The following is a 14761-nucleotide window of genomic DNA, read 5'->3' as shown; positions in this document are numbered from 1 at the left end:
AGTGGTGACAAAATTATATTTGAGATTGGAATTTTATCCCTCCAATCACAATGCACAGTTATATGCAACAGGGATAGTATTTCTGTTCCAAAAACAAGGAACTGCAAATGCTGGTTTACAGAAAAAGCACAGTGCTGGAGTAACTCAGTGAGTCTGGCAGCATCCCTGGAGAATAGATAGGTGACAATTTGGGTCAGGACAACTCTACAGACTGATGTTTAAACAAACCTGGACTGTTTACCAAAATTGCTATAGCTATGAATAGACAGTTTAAAAGATTTATTATTCAGTTATTTAATCCATTATTTTTTAATGGAATGAAGCTTCAAGTTTAATATGACAGTGTACTTGTCATAAATAAATTTCTAAGAATGAATCCAGTAAATTTCTTCAATTCCGTTTCAGGGGTATGTTTGGGTATAATGAAGTTTCCCTGCTCAGATGTAGGTTATTAAATAAGGGAAACGACACTGCTTGTATCACTGTCAATGCACTGCATTGTTTCAGGCTAGTAATTGAATTGAGCTAACACTTATTCTGTAATATCAGGTCATATACTTGTTCTTCCTGCGGGAAGTCATTTTATATGACCAGTTAATTCTTAACAGATGTGTTCAAAATATTTATTTTAATCTAACAAAAATGTTTATGTGAATTGGTCCGTAAGAGAACTGCTTCTGATGCTTTAATAGTTAAATATGCAACATGTTATTGTGATTTCCTGTGTGTATGTCTCTGTGTGCAGAAATTACTTAAACACAAAACCATGTTGTGGAATATTGATATTAATGTTTCAAAAAATTCCAATGATTCTGCCCTCTATTGGGAAAATGTATATAGCATTAGTTAGTATGGTATTTCCTTGGATCGTTTGGCTCTAGACCTTGTCAATGATTGGAAACATGTCTCACCTAAATGATGACGGTAGTTGTTGGAGGTTAATCTCCCAGCACTGGGTCATTGGTGCTGCAGCTCTTTAGGACAGTTAGCTAAGGCCCAAGCACTTTATCTGACCTTAGGGTGAAACGATAATTGAAAATGATTGCACAATATTCAGTTCTGTTTGCGTTTTTCTTTTGTAAATCCTCAGCAAATGAAACAGTTCATAACTGCATGTAGCAAAACCGAGAAAACATTTGAACATGGGTGGGTAACTGGCAAGTAAGATTCTTGCCTTGAAGTGTCAGGCAATGGCTATATTCAATAAGACCAGTGGTATTAATGCAATAGTGGACAAAGAAGATGTATAAACTTGATGTTCAGTTTGCTTAGTTTCAATATATGTCATATTTAAGCATCTTTTTTGCAATTTGTTTCCTGCATTAATAAGGTACAACTGTTTTCGTAAACTAATAAGGCTTGTTGTACTTCTATGTTCCTCAGTTGCCCAATATACATGTTCTTTGTTTCTAATGAGATCCACAAGGAATTTTAACAAGGATGCATGATTAATTTTATGTTGTCTGAAACAGTTTGAATGAAAAACAAAATGCAGAAAATCATGCAGCAGGTCAGAGAGCGCTTATAGATAGAGAAATGGTGTTAACATTTCAGCTCAAAGATCCTTCATCGGAAATGCTGTTTGCATTCTGGTTTTTAGATTCTTTCCTTGCTTTTCAGCTGTTCTCATTTTTAAATAGCCCCTCAAGGGACATTTGGGAAAACAGCAATGAGGATGATACTGTTCTTGATGTCTGTTCACTGTCAGGCTGGAGATCAAACCAGATGGGAAATACTTTCAAATTGGACAAGATTTCATGATAAAATCTGAATTCCAATGTTATTTCAAATACTGGGGCAGTTTAAGCTCCTCCCTCTTGTTATATGTTTGAAATTCACTTTGGCTAGAACAGATAGTGGCTCGTACATGACATCAAAGATGATCTTTGAATTTCCGCCACAATCATTTGATGTCTTGATTCACATTAAGACCTAGTGGGTAATTTTCACCCTGTATATAAACACGAAAGAGAGAGAGAACAGACCTGGTCAAATAATGTCGACTGTTACAGAATTGCTAGTTCCCAGTAAATCAGGTTGGCCAAAACTAGTGTGTCAGATCCTGTGAGGGTAGTTCTGAGCTCGGTAATCAGTTTAAAACAACAAAATGGCTTCACATTCAGCTACAGATTATTAAAATATAATTAAGGTAGTGATACCTGAAGCGTGTTTGTATAGAAATGAGACATGCATTTTGCAGAATGTATCAAATAAATCTGATGCAATATTTGTTAATTTAAAGAGCAGGTAAAATTGGCAATTATAAATGCAGCTCCTTCCACTTTTTAAAAACATTTTGCAGGTGTACTAGTTTTATTGGAAAACATATGACTGCACAGTGAGAATATTGGTATTTCCATGTAAATTATGAACACATGTCTTATATGCTTTTATTTTATACTGGATTTTAATACAAAGTAAATTATTTTTCAGAATTTTATTACTGAAATTCTCATGAACAATATTAACAAAAAAAGCAGTTTAGCTTAAATCGTACATGACAAATGACTAGAAAAATGAAGGAATCTTACCTTGGCTGAAAACCAAAACAAAATCTGTATGCAGGCCATTTAGAATTGATCCTTTGCTAGCAGAATATATTGTGAAGAGTTTCACAAGGACTGTTTTGGACCTGATGCTTCGAGCAAGATCTGCTTCGACTATTACTGCATTAAAGTATAGAATTAGTGGATTTCAGTAGGTTGCTGTTGCGCCTATAAACCAAAAAATCAATAAGCTTCTGAAAATATCTCATCAAAGCAGCATGCTGCAGCCTTGTGTCTCTGGAGATCACATTGAGATTTAGCTCTCTCAGAATGCTATGGCAGAGTGAAGTAATTGTGGGCGGCATTCACTGACTGACAGCTTGACTCATTGCCTCCCTTTACTGCAGAGAATTGCAGTGTATGCATTTGTTTTGATTTGCTAATCATTAAGCATTTATCTAATTCTTCCAGGACAGATTTTTTTTTTTATTTCTCCAAATATTTGATTTGATATTTGAGAAAATCTTTTGAAAGAGAAAAAAATATGCATTTTGAGTCCAAGTAATCTGATGTAATGAAGAAAATGCCTGCTTGGGTATAGTGTTTCTAATAAACCTGTAGGTAAAATCCTGTTTTCATTTCCTTATTAAAAAAAAATAACGTGGCTCTTTCTAATGCAGTTATGTGCTGTGGCTAAGTATAGCTCTCCTTTCTGTTCTTTTTTGCAGTTTAAATATCGTGTTGGGAAATGGAAATTATTTTCCTCATGATAATTTCATCAATAATTTAGTCTGTTGCCTAGCTACACTCAAAGTATTTTGTACATTTATTGTATCTCACAGTAGCTGATTTAACAATTGATTGATATTGTTAATTATATTTCCTTGACCATTAAGAAGTGAAATCTACAGCTAATTTTCATCTGCCAGCATGTGATGATAATCCATGGTGATTATTAGAAATAACACTGCATCGTTGAACTTAAAGTTAAAACTTACGTGGTGTGAATAATGTAAAATAAATAAATACTACAAAAAAAAGTTTAAAGGGTTAAACATTTTTAAAGTTGTAATTTCCAGAAATTACACTTTGTAAGAAAGGCAGTATAATTGCTGAAGAGACTTTTCTGCTATCGACAAAAGATAGTAATCTGTGTTCCGGTGGCTATCTGTTTAGATTTGTTGTTAAAAATACGTATTCAATGCTCCATGACAAATAACATTTTTTCACCAGATACCTTTTCATTTTTTGTTTAAATTCTGCATTCTAAACCTCTTTTTTAAATATAACTAGACCAAGTGCAGACCCGTTGGGTCTGCTCCCCCAATGGTGTGATCCCCCAACCCAATATTTCACCATGCACCCGTCTCCTCCAACGGAACTGAAGCCGTTCCCAAATGTAAGATTCCAGCTCTCCCCTGCCTCCCTCAGCAGTGGATTTAAAAAAAAATCCAATTTCACCTTCCCTGCCTGCTGCAGCAGTTCCAATTGCAATACCAATTGGCCCTCCCCCTCCTGTTGAAGCACTTGCTGTGATATCCCATTGAGGTGAAAAGTTCAGAGTGTTCTTGTCTTGCAACTTTGTTTTGAAGTGTGTTGGAAGCTGATAGGAAGGAGCAGCGAATCAAAAGGCAGAAAGGCAGCCGGACGGATGGACGGCAGGCGGCAGCCACAGACTTTTATATAATAACTAGACCAAGTGCAGACCCGTTGGGTCTGCTCCCCCAGTGGTGTGCTCCCCCAACCCAATATTCCACCATGCACCCGTCTCCTCCAATGGAACTGAAGCCGTTGCCAAATGTAAGTTTCCAGCACTCCCCTGCCTCCCTCAATTGCACCTCCCCTGCCTGCTGCAGCAGTGAAAAGTTCAGTGTTCCTGTCTTGCAACTTTGTTTCGAAGTGTGTTGGAAGCTGACAGGAAGGAGCAGCGAATCAAAAGGAAGAAAGGCAGCTGGCAGCCGGACGGCAGGCGACAGCCACAGACTTTTATATATATACTAGACCAAGTGCAGACCCGTTGGGTCTGCTCCCCCAATGGTGTGATCCCCCAACCCAATATTCCACCATGCACCCGTCTCCATCAAGATTCCAGCACTGCCCTGCCTCTTTAAAAAAAAATCATGGCACCTTACCTGCCTGCTGCAGCAGAGAAAAGTTCAGTGTTCCAGTCTTGCAACTTTGTTTCGAAGTGTGTTTGAAGCTGACATGTAAATGGAGAAGCCTGTTTCTTTTTGAAATACTTGGGTGTGGAGGGGGGGGAAAGGATTTGATTAAAAACGTGTACTTCAACACGACGAAATGAAATGAGGAGCGGATACTTAGAAAGAAAAGCGAAATCTCTACCGAAATGGAAAATATCTCGGAGATTGAGCGTTTGGATTGGGCATGGCAATGAATCAAAGGAAGAAATGCAGCCGGCAGCCGTACATGCAAATGAATCCGTTCCGATTGGACATCTGCGAGCATCGGCCATTCCGATTGGACATCTGCGAGTATCGGGCACGAATCGAAAGGCAGGAAGGGCGCCGGTCGGCAGACGGTCGGATGGGGCCAGAGTTTTAAATATATATAGATAGATAGATAGATAGATAGATTGATGAATGTAAGTTTACAATCTGAGTAGCAAATCTTGCTGGTCCTTAAGTGAAATTATATCTGCACACTTTGAAATTTCGTAGATGCGGTTTAATTTCTTTCACTTGCCAAATGTTCTTGAGATACTGCAGATCAATTATTCGAGGAAAGCCCTAGCAAGTAATATAATTGCCTGCAACTAAGCATCTTGAAATATAAGCATACATTTGTTTAATGAAATTGCTGTGTTGGGGCTTAAGTAATATTTTGATTTTTCCCTCCACACTCCACCAATCACCTCCCCCCTTCACAACTGCTGTGGTTCCTTCACATTTCTGTTGCTCTAATTGTCTTCTCTGTCACACGTATATCCATTGTTCCAGTTGCTAATGGCTGATCCTTTTTGCTACCTAATATTTTCTACCTTTTTGCTACCAAATATTCAATTCAATTCAATCAATTCAATTCAAGAGGAGAGAAAATATCGATAAGCTTCATATATAGGATGAGAATATTTGTGTTTTATAATAAATTTGTGTCCAGTTTTATTAACAACTGAAAATGTAATTGAGATATTTAAAATGAAAAAATGAATCCTATAGTGATGGATGTGATCTTAAAACTTGTCTTACAGATCATGTGTGATGTAAGACAATGGCGGGATAGACACTGATGGTCTGTTCCAGCATCAAAATCAGTAAATCTCTTTTGAAAATGTTGTGGGATTGGAACAGCTATGGTCAAGATTTTTGTCCCCGCTTTCACCTATGCCCTTGTTACCCCTTGTCTACTTTAAACAGAGATATTTGTCTTGGGTATTTAGCACCTTGTGAAGCTAAAGGAATGATTGGCCAGAAAAGGACTGGCTTAAGTAAAATGATGATTAATTTTGCCTGTGTAGATTGAAATCAAAGACATGAAGGATGAAATTAAATGAAGGTCTGGGTGCTGATGGCTTGGGTGCAGGCCGCCTCTTCTGTCACAAGAAATTGTCTGATCAGTCTGAAGAAGGGTCTCGATCCGAAACGTCATCCATTTCTTCTCTCCAGAGATGCTGCCTGTCCCGCTGAGTTACTCCAGCATTTTGTGTCTATCACAAGAAATGGAATGTTAGGTTGGAAGAAAAATCTTGACGTAATTTGATGAACCAGTAAAAACAGTTCAATCGTACAAACTAGTCAGACTGAATTTAAAACTTTAAAACGAGGGTATTTTGTACAACTCCATTTTCTGGATCTAAGTGTGGCTGGCAAGGCCATCATTTTATTGCCATCCTTAATAGCCTTTGAAAGGTTGGTGCTGCCTTCAACCACTGCGATAGAACTGGGTAACTTATTTCCAAATCAGGACAGTGTGTGACTTGGATGGGGAAATGCTGATTTTGGTCATTCCGAGTATCTGGGGCCTGCCCTTATTGTTTTGGGAGGTGCCTTTGGAGTATTCTAGATAAACAACAGAAATGTATTTTGTACTAGACCAAGTGCAGACCCGTTGGGTCTGTTCCCCCAACGTGCGGTTGTGTGGGGGGGGGGGAAGAGGCGGCATGCAGCTTCACACACTAACTACCCCCACCCCACCCTCCCGCACTCACGCTAATAGGGGGGAGGAGGGGGGAAAAGAGGGGGGGGGGGGGGAAAGAGGGGGGGGGGAGAAGAGAGGGAGGAGGGGGGGATGATGGAAAGTGTGTTGGCTGTCAGCAGTTGAGCCACTAACTAGAGGATACCATATTTCTGACTTCTTATAATTTTAATATCGCTGCGATTGGTCCAATTAAATTCTGGTCAGCGCTGACCACACATGATATTGAGGGTGGAGTACTTGACAACATATTTGCCATGGAATATCAGTGTAGAAAGACTTCCTCTTGTTGGAGATGGTCATTGCTTAGCACCTTTGTGATGTGTATGATGTGAATGTGAATGCCACATAACAGTCCAACAATAACAAGTGATCATGTCCATTACTTATCTTTTTGGAAGGATAGTCATTGTTGAAAAGTTTGAACATGTTGGCCTAAGACGATGCATTGATGTCCTGAGGCTGGGATGACTGAGCTGTAACAATCACAAATGTTTTTCTTCATTTTCTGTAGAAATAAGGAACTGTTTATGCCGATTTATTACAAAACGACACCAGGCACTGCAGTAACTCAGTGGGTCAGGCAGCATCTCTGGAGAACATTGGTTAAGTGATGTTTGGTGTAGGGTCCCTTTTTCACACTCTAAGTTACTCCATCACTTTGTGTCTTTCTTTGTTTGATGTTTGACTCCAACCATTCTTAATGCTGTTTGACTTTAAGCTTACCAGAGCATCTTAATGCAATGTTTGCTCAAAAGCTGCTTTGATATCAAGTGTAATCACTCTTAACTCATCTCTGGAATTCAGTTCTCTGACCCATTTTTCCACCAAGCCTGTTAAGTGGTCTGAAGCCAAATAATCCTAACAAAAACAACCCAGGCATCAGCAGACAGACGATTAGCGATTCAGTATCTCAGTACAGTCTTTGACAACACTATGCTATGCAACGATATAATTTTTCTTTTAACCAGGTGCAGACCCATTGGGTCCTATCCCCAATGCAATATTCCACCACTCACCCATAGCCCCTAACAGCGCACGCGCGGCTGAGGGGTTCCCGTTGTGATGCCAGAGATCCCCATTGTGTTTTTTTTTGTTGAAAATTGCGATTTTTAATGTAAGTGCGATTCGGGATCCCATTGTGACGTCATTGTGAATGATAACGGAAGAATTTGATTATAACGGGGTTTTAAAAAAAAAAAGGTTTTTTTTTTTAATGTAAATGAGATTCGGGATCCCATTGTGACGACGAACGCGGATGACGGGCAGGGCATGTGGAAAAGTGGTTTGAAAATTGATTTTTGTAAATTTTAAAATGTCAATAACTTGTAAAATATAACATCAATCCGAACGAAACTTGTTTCATTTACATCCCAGGACAATGGTGAGAAAGGAGGGCCAACAATTGTAGCACTATCGTCTACCAATTTGGCGGGGTTTTGAAATATCGCACATGCACGCATACAAATAAACAAACAAACAAAATTTTAGTAATATATACTGGACACAGTGCGGACCCGTTGGTTCCGTTCACCCAACACAATATTCCATCACTCACCCATAGCCCCCAACTGCGCAAGCGCGGCTGATGTTTTTAAAGTTTGAAATGGCAATAACTTAAAAAAATAAGATCAATGTGAACGCATCTCACTCTGCCTCTTCAGTCCCCTATTCCCCTCCTCCATTATCCTCCATTATCCTCCCTCGCCCCACCCTCCACCACCCCTCCTCTGCTTCCTCTCCTCACCCCCTCCCTCCCCATCTCTTTCTTTCCCCTCCCCTCCTCCATTCCCCCTCATCCCCCAGAACCCTCCTCCTCTTCACCCTCCATCCTTCTTTCCCCTCATCCCCCCTACCCTCCTCCTCTTCACCCTCCCTCTTCTTTTCCCTATCCTTTCCCTCCCTCCCTCAGTCCTCCCTCCCTCCCCTCCCCTAACTCCTCTCTGGCCCCCTCCTCTCCCTCCCTCCCCCCCCCCCCCCCCCCCACCTCCCCAGGATCTCGATTGTATACCACCCCCGGCCGCGTTTGCTTCACCACGTCGGCGATGAAGTTGTAGTTGAGGCGGGGGCTGTCGGGGAGGGACGGGCCGAGCGGTCTGGAGCCGCGGGAGAGAGAGGGCGAGGTTGTGGTCTGGAGCCGGGGGGGGGGGGGGGGGGCGGGAGAGGCGGAGACTTAGATAATTTGATCCTTGCGCCCATGGAAATCCTCGCTCCCATCCATCCTAACCACAGCGCAAAAGTCTAATGTGTAGGAAGGCTGAAGGAGGGTCTTCTATCCAGAGGTCCGCGGACGGGAATGTCAGCCCAGGCCCGCAGCCAGCGAGGGGGGGGGGGTGGGGTGGGACGCCAGCCCCGGCTCGACTCTGCCTGTCCCGCCTGGCGGGGTTGAGCTGGAGTTGGTGCTTCTTTTTCGCGCCGTCTGCGGGCCTGGGCCGCCGCTGGGACAGGCTGAGCCGAGCTGGAGCCGGCGCCCCCTCCGCCGTTCACGTTCGGCTCCCGCTGGCCCTGAAGTCACCCCGGACGTCCTCGGAAGTGACACTTGGGAAGGGACGGGGACGGCCCAACGGCGGCTGGATAGGGTCAAGACGCAGGTCTGTACCCATGCAACGGCACGGCCACCACAAGTGTTTAGCCAGAGCGACCTATGACCTGTACATGCACAGTCGGAATACCGAACTGGCTTCTTTGGCAATGATAATGGGCTTGTAGTGACATGAGGTCATCTGTGGAGTGTTAACCAGAAGCTTTACTATTGTAGATAACAAAGGGATCGAAATGATAGTTTTGGTGAAAGGCAATAAATATAGAAATATTTATTGCTTGTTACGCATAATATTGCAGCTACACATACACTGGAGCAATTATCGCATTATTATTACAGAAGCACAAGAAATCTTGGGATTGCATCAGATTAATGAGTTAGTTGTGCAGAAAATATTGACAACTTCCTCATTGTTCAATTGGGTCTTTAAAAATCAAAATCACAAAGGTTACAGCAGGAAAACAAATTATTCAACACATGCATGTAGGCATTGCAAAATAAGATATCAATACAGTTGCATTCTAGGTGTGAACATTCGCTCTTTGTCTTCTGTTTCATAGATTATCTTTCACAAGGAGTTGATCTCTCTGGGATTGAAGTTATAGAAAATGATCTCCTTTTTATTGCAAGAGCCCGACTTGAGATCGAGAATCAAGCCAAACGGTTACTTGAACAGGGAATGGAGACACAGGTAAATGCTCCTCTTTTGTAAATCAAAACATTCCAGATGTTGAAAATCTGAAATATAAAAATAAATGGTGGAAGCACTCAGAAGAGTAGTCAGTAGCTATGGAAGGAGAAGCAGAGTTAGTGTTTCAGGCTGTAGATTTCATAAGAAATGTGAAAGTGAAGTAATAAGAGTTAAGTTACAGAGAGGGTTGCGGAGCGATGGAACGGACAAAGAGAATATCTCTCAGTGGGATCTACTGGCAACCCTGTTTATACCTTACCTTTATGGAGATGCCTGGTTATTAGATTAGCAAGGATAGATAGAGATGATGAAAATGAACAAAGCTGTAAAATGCTATTTGCTAAAACCTGAAGCTGAAAGAAAAATGCAAGTAATGCCCAAAAGATAAGGCTGTGCCTGTGTAGAGAGAAAAACTGTTAATATTAAGTTAGATAACCTTATAGAACAACTGGTCAGTTCCGATTCAAACAGGACAAGTGAGTTCCCCAAAAATTGGTGAATGCAATGTTGAATCTAGAAGGCTGTAACATATCCAGAAGGAAGATGAAATGCTCAAACTTATGTTAGAGTTTGAGGAGGCATCTCATCCTGCATATGGGTATGTTGCAGCCTTGGAGAATCTAGAAATTCCTATTTTTAGATAAATCACTCTGCATGGTAGACTGCTCTGGAAGGTTTGATTGCGTGGGTTCCAGGGAGAGCTAGCTAACTGGATACAGAGCAAACCACAACGTTCTGGAGGAACCTAACAGATCTGGCAGCATCTGTGGGGGAAAAATGGACTGACATTGTTTCTGGTCAGGACCCTTCTTCAGCCTGAGAAGTGGGGACAAAGCCTGACAAGTGATAGACACAAAATGCTGGAGTAAGTCAGCGGGACAGGCAGCAGCTCTGGAGAGAAGGAATGGGTGATGTTTCCCATTCCTTCTTTCCAGAGATGCTGCCAGTCCCGCTAAGTTACTCTAGCATTTTGTGGGTATCTTTGATTTAATCCAGCATCTGTAGTTCTTTCCTGACAAGTGATAGGTGGAGATGGGTCAGGAGGGGGTGTGGTTGGTTTGGCAAATGGTTGGAATAAGTGACAAAGGCTGGAAGTGAAAAGAAGGCAAAAGTGTGCCAGAGAGAAGAGGAGGAGGGACGTGTAAAGCCAGAGGGAGGGATGTGGGTGGATAGGAATAGGGGGAAGGAAAAGAGGGGATAAAAGTAAAAAGGGGGACGGAGATGGGAGATGAGTTTATGAAGATGGGGAAAGGAGCAGGGTGACTTGAGGGTTGGAGATGGTGGGAGGATGTGTGCACACTGGCTCGGAGAGAGGGGTCATGGGAAAAAGAGGGTGTGTAGGGGAGTGTTACTTGAAATTGGGAAATATTATTGGGTTGCAAATACCAAAGCGGAATATGAAGTGCTGTTCTTTCAGTTTGTGAGTGGCCTTAATCTGGCAATGAAGGAGGCCCAGGACGGAAAGGTCAATATGGGAATGGGAAGGAGAGTTGAAATGGATAGCAACCGGGAGATCCAGCAAGCTTTGGTGGACAGAGTGCAGGTGTTCAGCAAAATGGTCACACAGTCTATGCTTGGTTTTGCCCATGTAAATAAGGCCATTTCAGGAGCAACAAATGCAGTGAACAAGGTTTGAAGAGGTGTATTTGACCCTCTGTCTCACCTGAAATAGCTGTTTTGGTCCTTGGATGGAAAGTGAGAGGAAATGTAGGGACTGGTGTTACATCTCCTGCTGTTGGAAGGTAAAACTACTTGGGGAGAGGGCAGGGCAGGTTGGGTGAAAAGGGATGAGTAAACCAAGGAATTGTGGAGGGAGTGATCTCTACGGGAAGTGGAAAGGGGTGGGGTTGGGAAGATGCGGCTGATAGTGGGATCACATTGAAGGTGGCAGAAATGTCGGAGAATGATGTGTTGGATGCGGAGGCTTATGGGGTTAAAGGTAAGGTTGAGGGAAACTCGTGAGGTTGGGGGAAACTCTCCTTGTTCCTTCCGAGGGCAGGAAGAATGGGAACAGAATATTGGAAGCCTGTGCGACAGAGGTGGAGAAATTGAGAGGAAGGGATGGCTTCCTTGCAAGAACAGGGTGGGAGGAAGTATAGTCAAGGTATCTTTGAGCGTCGGTGGGTTTGTAGTAGACATCAGTACATAGAGTGTATCCTGTGATGGAGACATAGAGATTGAGAAAGGGCAGAGAAGTGTCAGAGACTGTTCAAGTGAATTTGAGGGGAGGATGGAAGTTAGTAAAGTTGATAGAAACAACAAGTTCTGTATGGGTGCAGTCATCGATATAACTTAGAAAGAGTTAAGGAAAAGTGCTGGTGTATGTTTGGAACAAGGGCTGTTCAACATAGTCAACAAATGGCATCGCTGAGGCCCATGTGAGTGCCATGATACACTTGAAGCAAATGACAGGAGTCAAAAGAGAAATAGTTACGGGTGAGGTCCAGTTCAAGCAAGCAGAGGATAGTGGGGGAAAGGAAACTAAATGGATACAAAATTAATGTTCGGAAGCAGAGGGTGGAGGTGGTTGGATTGGTACGAATGTCCGGGACTAGCAGTGTGCCTCAGGGATCGGTGCTTCGTCCATTGCTGTTTGTTGCCCCTTATCAACATTTGGATGAGAATGTACAATGCGTGATTAATAAATTTACAGATGACACTAAAATAGATGGTATTATCAACAGGGAAGATGATTATCAAGAAATGCAGCAGATCTAGACCAGTTGAATAAAAATAAGTGTGAACGGTAGGGCCCTGAGAAGTGTTGAAAAGCAGTGGGAGCCAGTAGGACAGGTACATAGTTCTCTGCAAGTAGCATCACAGGTAAATAGGATGTTGAAGAAGGCTTTTGTCTCGTTGGCCTGAATCTGTCAATCTCCAGCATAGAAGTGGAGCATCAAGTTACGGTTGTACAGGTTGTTAATGAGGCTGCATTTGGAGTATTGTGTTCATTTTCAGTCATGCAGCTATAGGAAAGATGCCATTAGGCTGGAAAGGATACAGAGAAGTTTTATGAAGATGTTGCCAGGACTGGAGGGCCTGAGTTAATGGGACTGATTGGGCAGGCTAGGTCTTTATTATTTGAAGCGCAGGAGGCTGAGGGTGATCTTAGAGGTATATTAAACCATGAGCAGAATATATAGGGTGAACGCGCAGTCTTTTTCCCAGGTTAGGGTAATCAAGAACTAGAGGGCACAGGTTTAAGGTAACGGGAGAAAGATTTAATAGGAACCTGAGGGGCAACTTTTCATCCTGAACATGGTGTGTTTACAGAACGAACTGCCGGAGATTATAGCAGGTTAAGTTTAGTTTAGAGCAGGGGCCTGCAAACTTTTCAGCACGAGGGCCCCATTATATATTTGACACATTTTTGCGGGCCACAGGAAAATATAAAGAAATATCACACACACACACACACACACACACACACACACACACACACACACACACACAGACACACAGAAACGCACACGCGGACTCCCACATACTGAAACACACATAGACCCGCACACCGACACACACACACACAAACACAGACTCACGCATACACAGAGACACACACACGCACGCACACACACACACTCACTCTCACACTCTATCTCTATCTCCCACACATACACACGCACTGTGATCACCCCTCAGGCATATTAACAAAGATCCACGCACGCATAATGCTCACCCATAGGGCACACAAACACAGAGCTGGCTAACGATCTGCCAATCTCCGCAGGGTTGGCGAGAGAGGAGGGGGAGGGGGGAGATAGAGAGAGAGAGCAGGAAGAGAGAGGAAAGGGGGCAGGGGAGGATTCCCCTTGCCGTCGGTGGAGACCTGGTCAAATGGTCCAGGGTCAGTGTGGCGCCCCGGAGTGGTTCACGGGTCACTCTCATGGGGGAGACCGCTACACACTGACCCTGGCCGACCCTTCCACCAACTTTCTCGCTCCACTCCCCACCCCACGCTACCATCCCGCACAACTTTGCAACACAGGAGCAGTGGCACGGTGGTGCAGCGGTAGAGTCGCTAACTCACAGTGACAGAGACCCGGGTTCCACCCTGACGTGCCTTTGTCCTATCCATCTTTTCTCGCCTGCTTACAACTTAAAACTAACTTATTTTCTCAGTTGTGACAAAAGCTCCTCAACTTGAAAGACTAAGCTATGTTTGTCTTTCCACGGATGCTGCCTGACTTGCAGAATGTTTCCAGTATTTTTTGTTTGATGGTCTACAATGCCCTCCATAATGTTTGGGACGAAGACCCATCATTTATTTATTTGCCTCTGTACTCCACAATTTAAGATTTGTAATAGAAAACATCACATGTGGTTAAAGTGCATATTGTCAGATTTTAATAAAGGCCATTGTTATACATTTTGGTTTCATCATGTAGAAATGACAGCTGTGTTTATACGTAATCCCCGCATTTCAGGGCACCATAATGTTTGGGAAACAACAATGTCATGTAAATGAAAGTAGTCAAGTTTAGTATTTTGTTGCATATCCTTCACATGCAACAACTGCTTGAAGTCTGCGATTCATGATGCTCTGCCAGGCCTGTATTGCAGCTATCTTTAGCTTATGCTTGTTTTGGGGGCTAGTACGCTTCAGTTTTCTCTTCAGCATATAAAAGGCATGCTCAATTAGGTTCAGATCGGGTGATTAACATTTAGCTTTGAAAAACTCCTTTGTTGCTTTAGCAGTATGTTTGGGATCATTGTCTTGCTGTGGAAAGAACCGCCGGCCAATGAGTTTTGAGGCACTTGTTTGAACTTGAGCAGATAGGATGTGTCTATATACTTCAGAATTCATTATGCTACTACCATCAGCAGTTGTATCATCAATGAAGATAAGTGAGCCAGTACCTTCAGCAACCATACATACATAGGCTATAA

At 42.6% G+C, this 14761-nt stretch overlaps 1 protein-coding gene across 1 annotated transcript in view; it reads left to right on the top strand.

Moving 5' to 3' along the window:
- The window catches only part of cog5 (component of oligomeric golgi complex 5), a 105343-nt gene that overhangs the window by 46656 nt on the left and 43926 nt on the right, over nt 1-14761 (top strand). The window contains exon 7 of the mRNA XM_055652993.1: nt 9741-9871. Within this exon, the coding sequence (XP_055508968.1) occupies nt 9741-9871 (131 nt within the window). The remainder of the gene's footprint in view (nt 1-9740; nt 9872-14761) is intronic.

The sequence above is a fragment of the Leucoraja erinacea genome, chromosome 22 (assembly GCF_028641065.1).
Source record: "Leucoraja erinacea ecotype New England chromosome 22, Leri_hhj_1, whole genome shotgun sequence".
Lineage (NCBI taxonomy): Eukaryota > Metazoa > Chordata > Chondrichthyes > Rajiformes > Rajidae > Leucoraja > Leucoraja erinaceus.
Note: the sequence above shows the minus strand (reverse complement) of the source record. Positions and strands in the feature narration are given on the sequence as shown.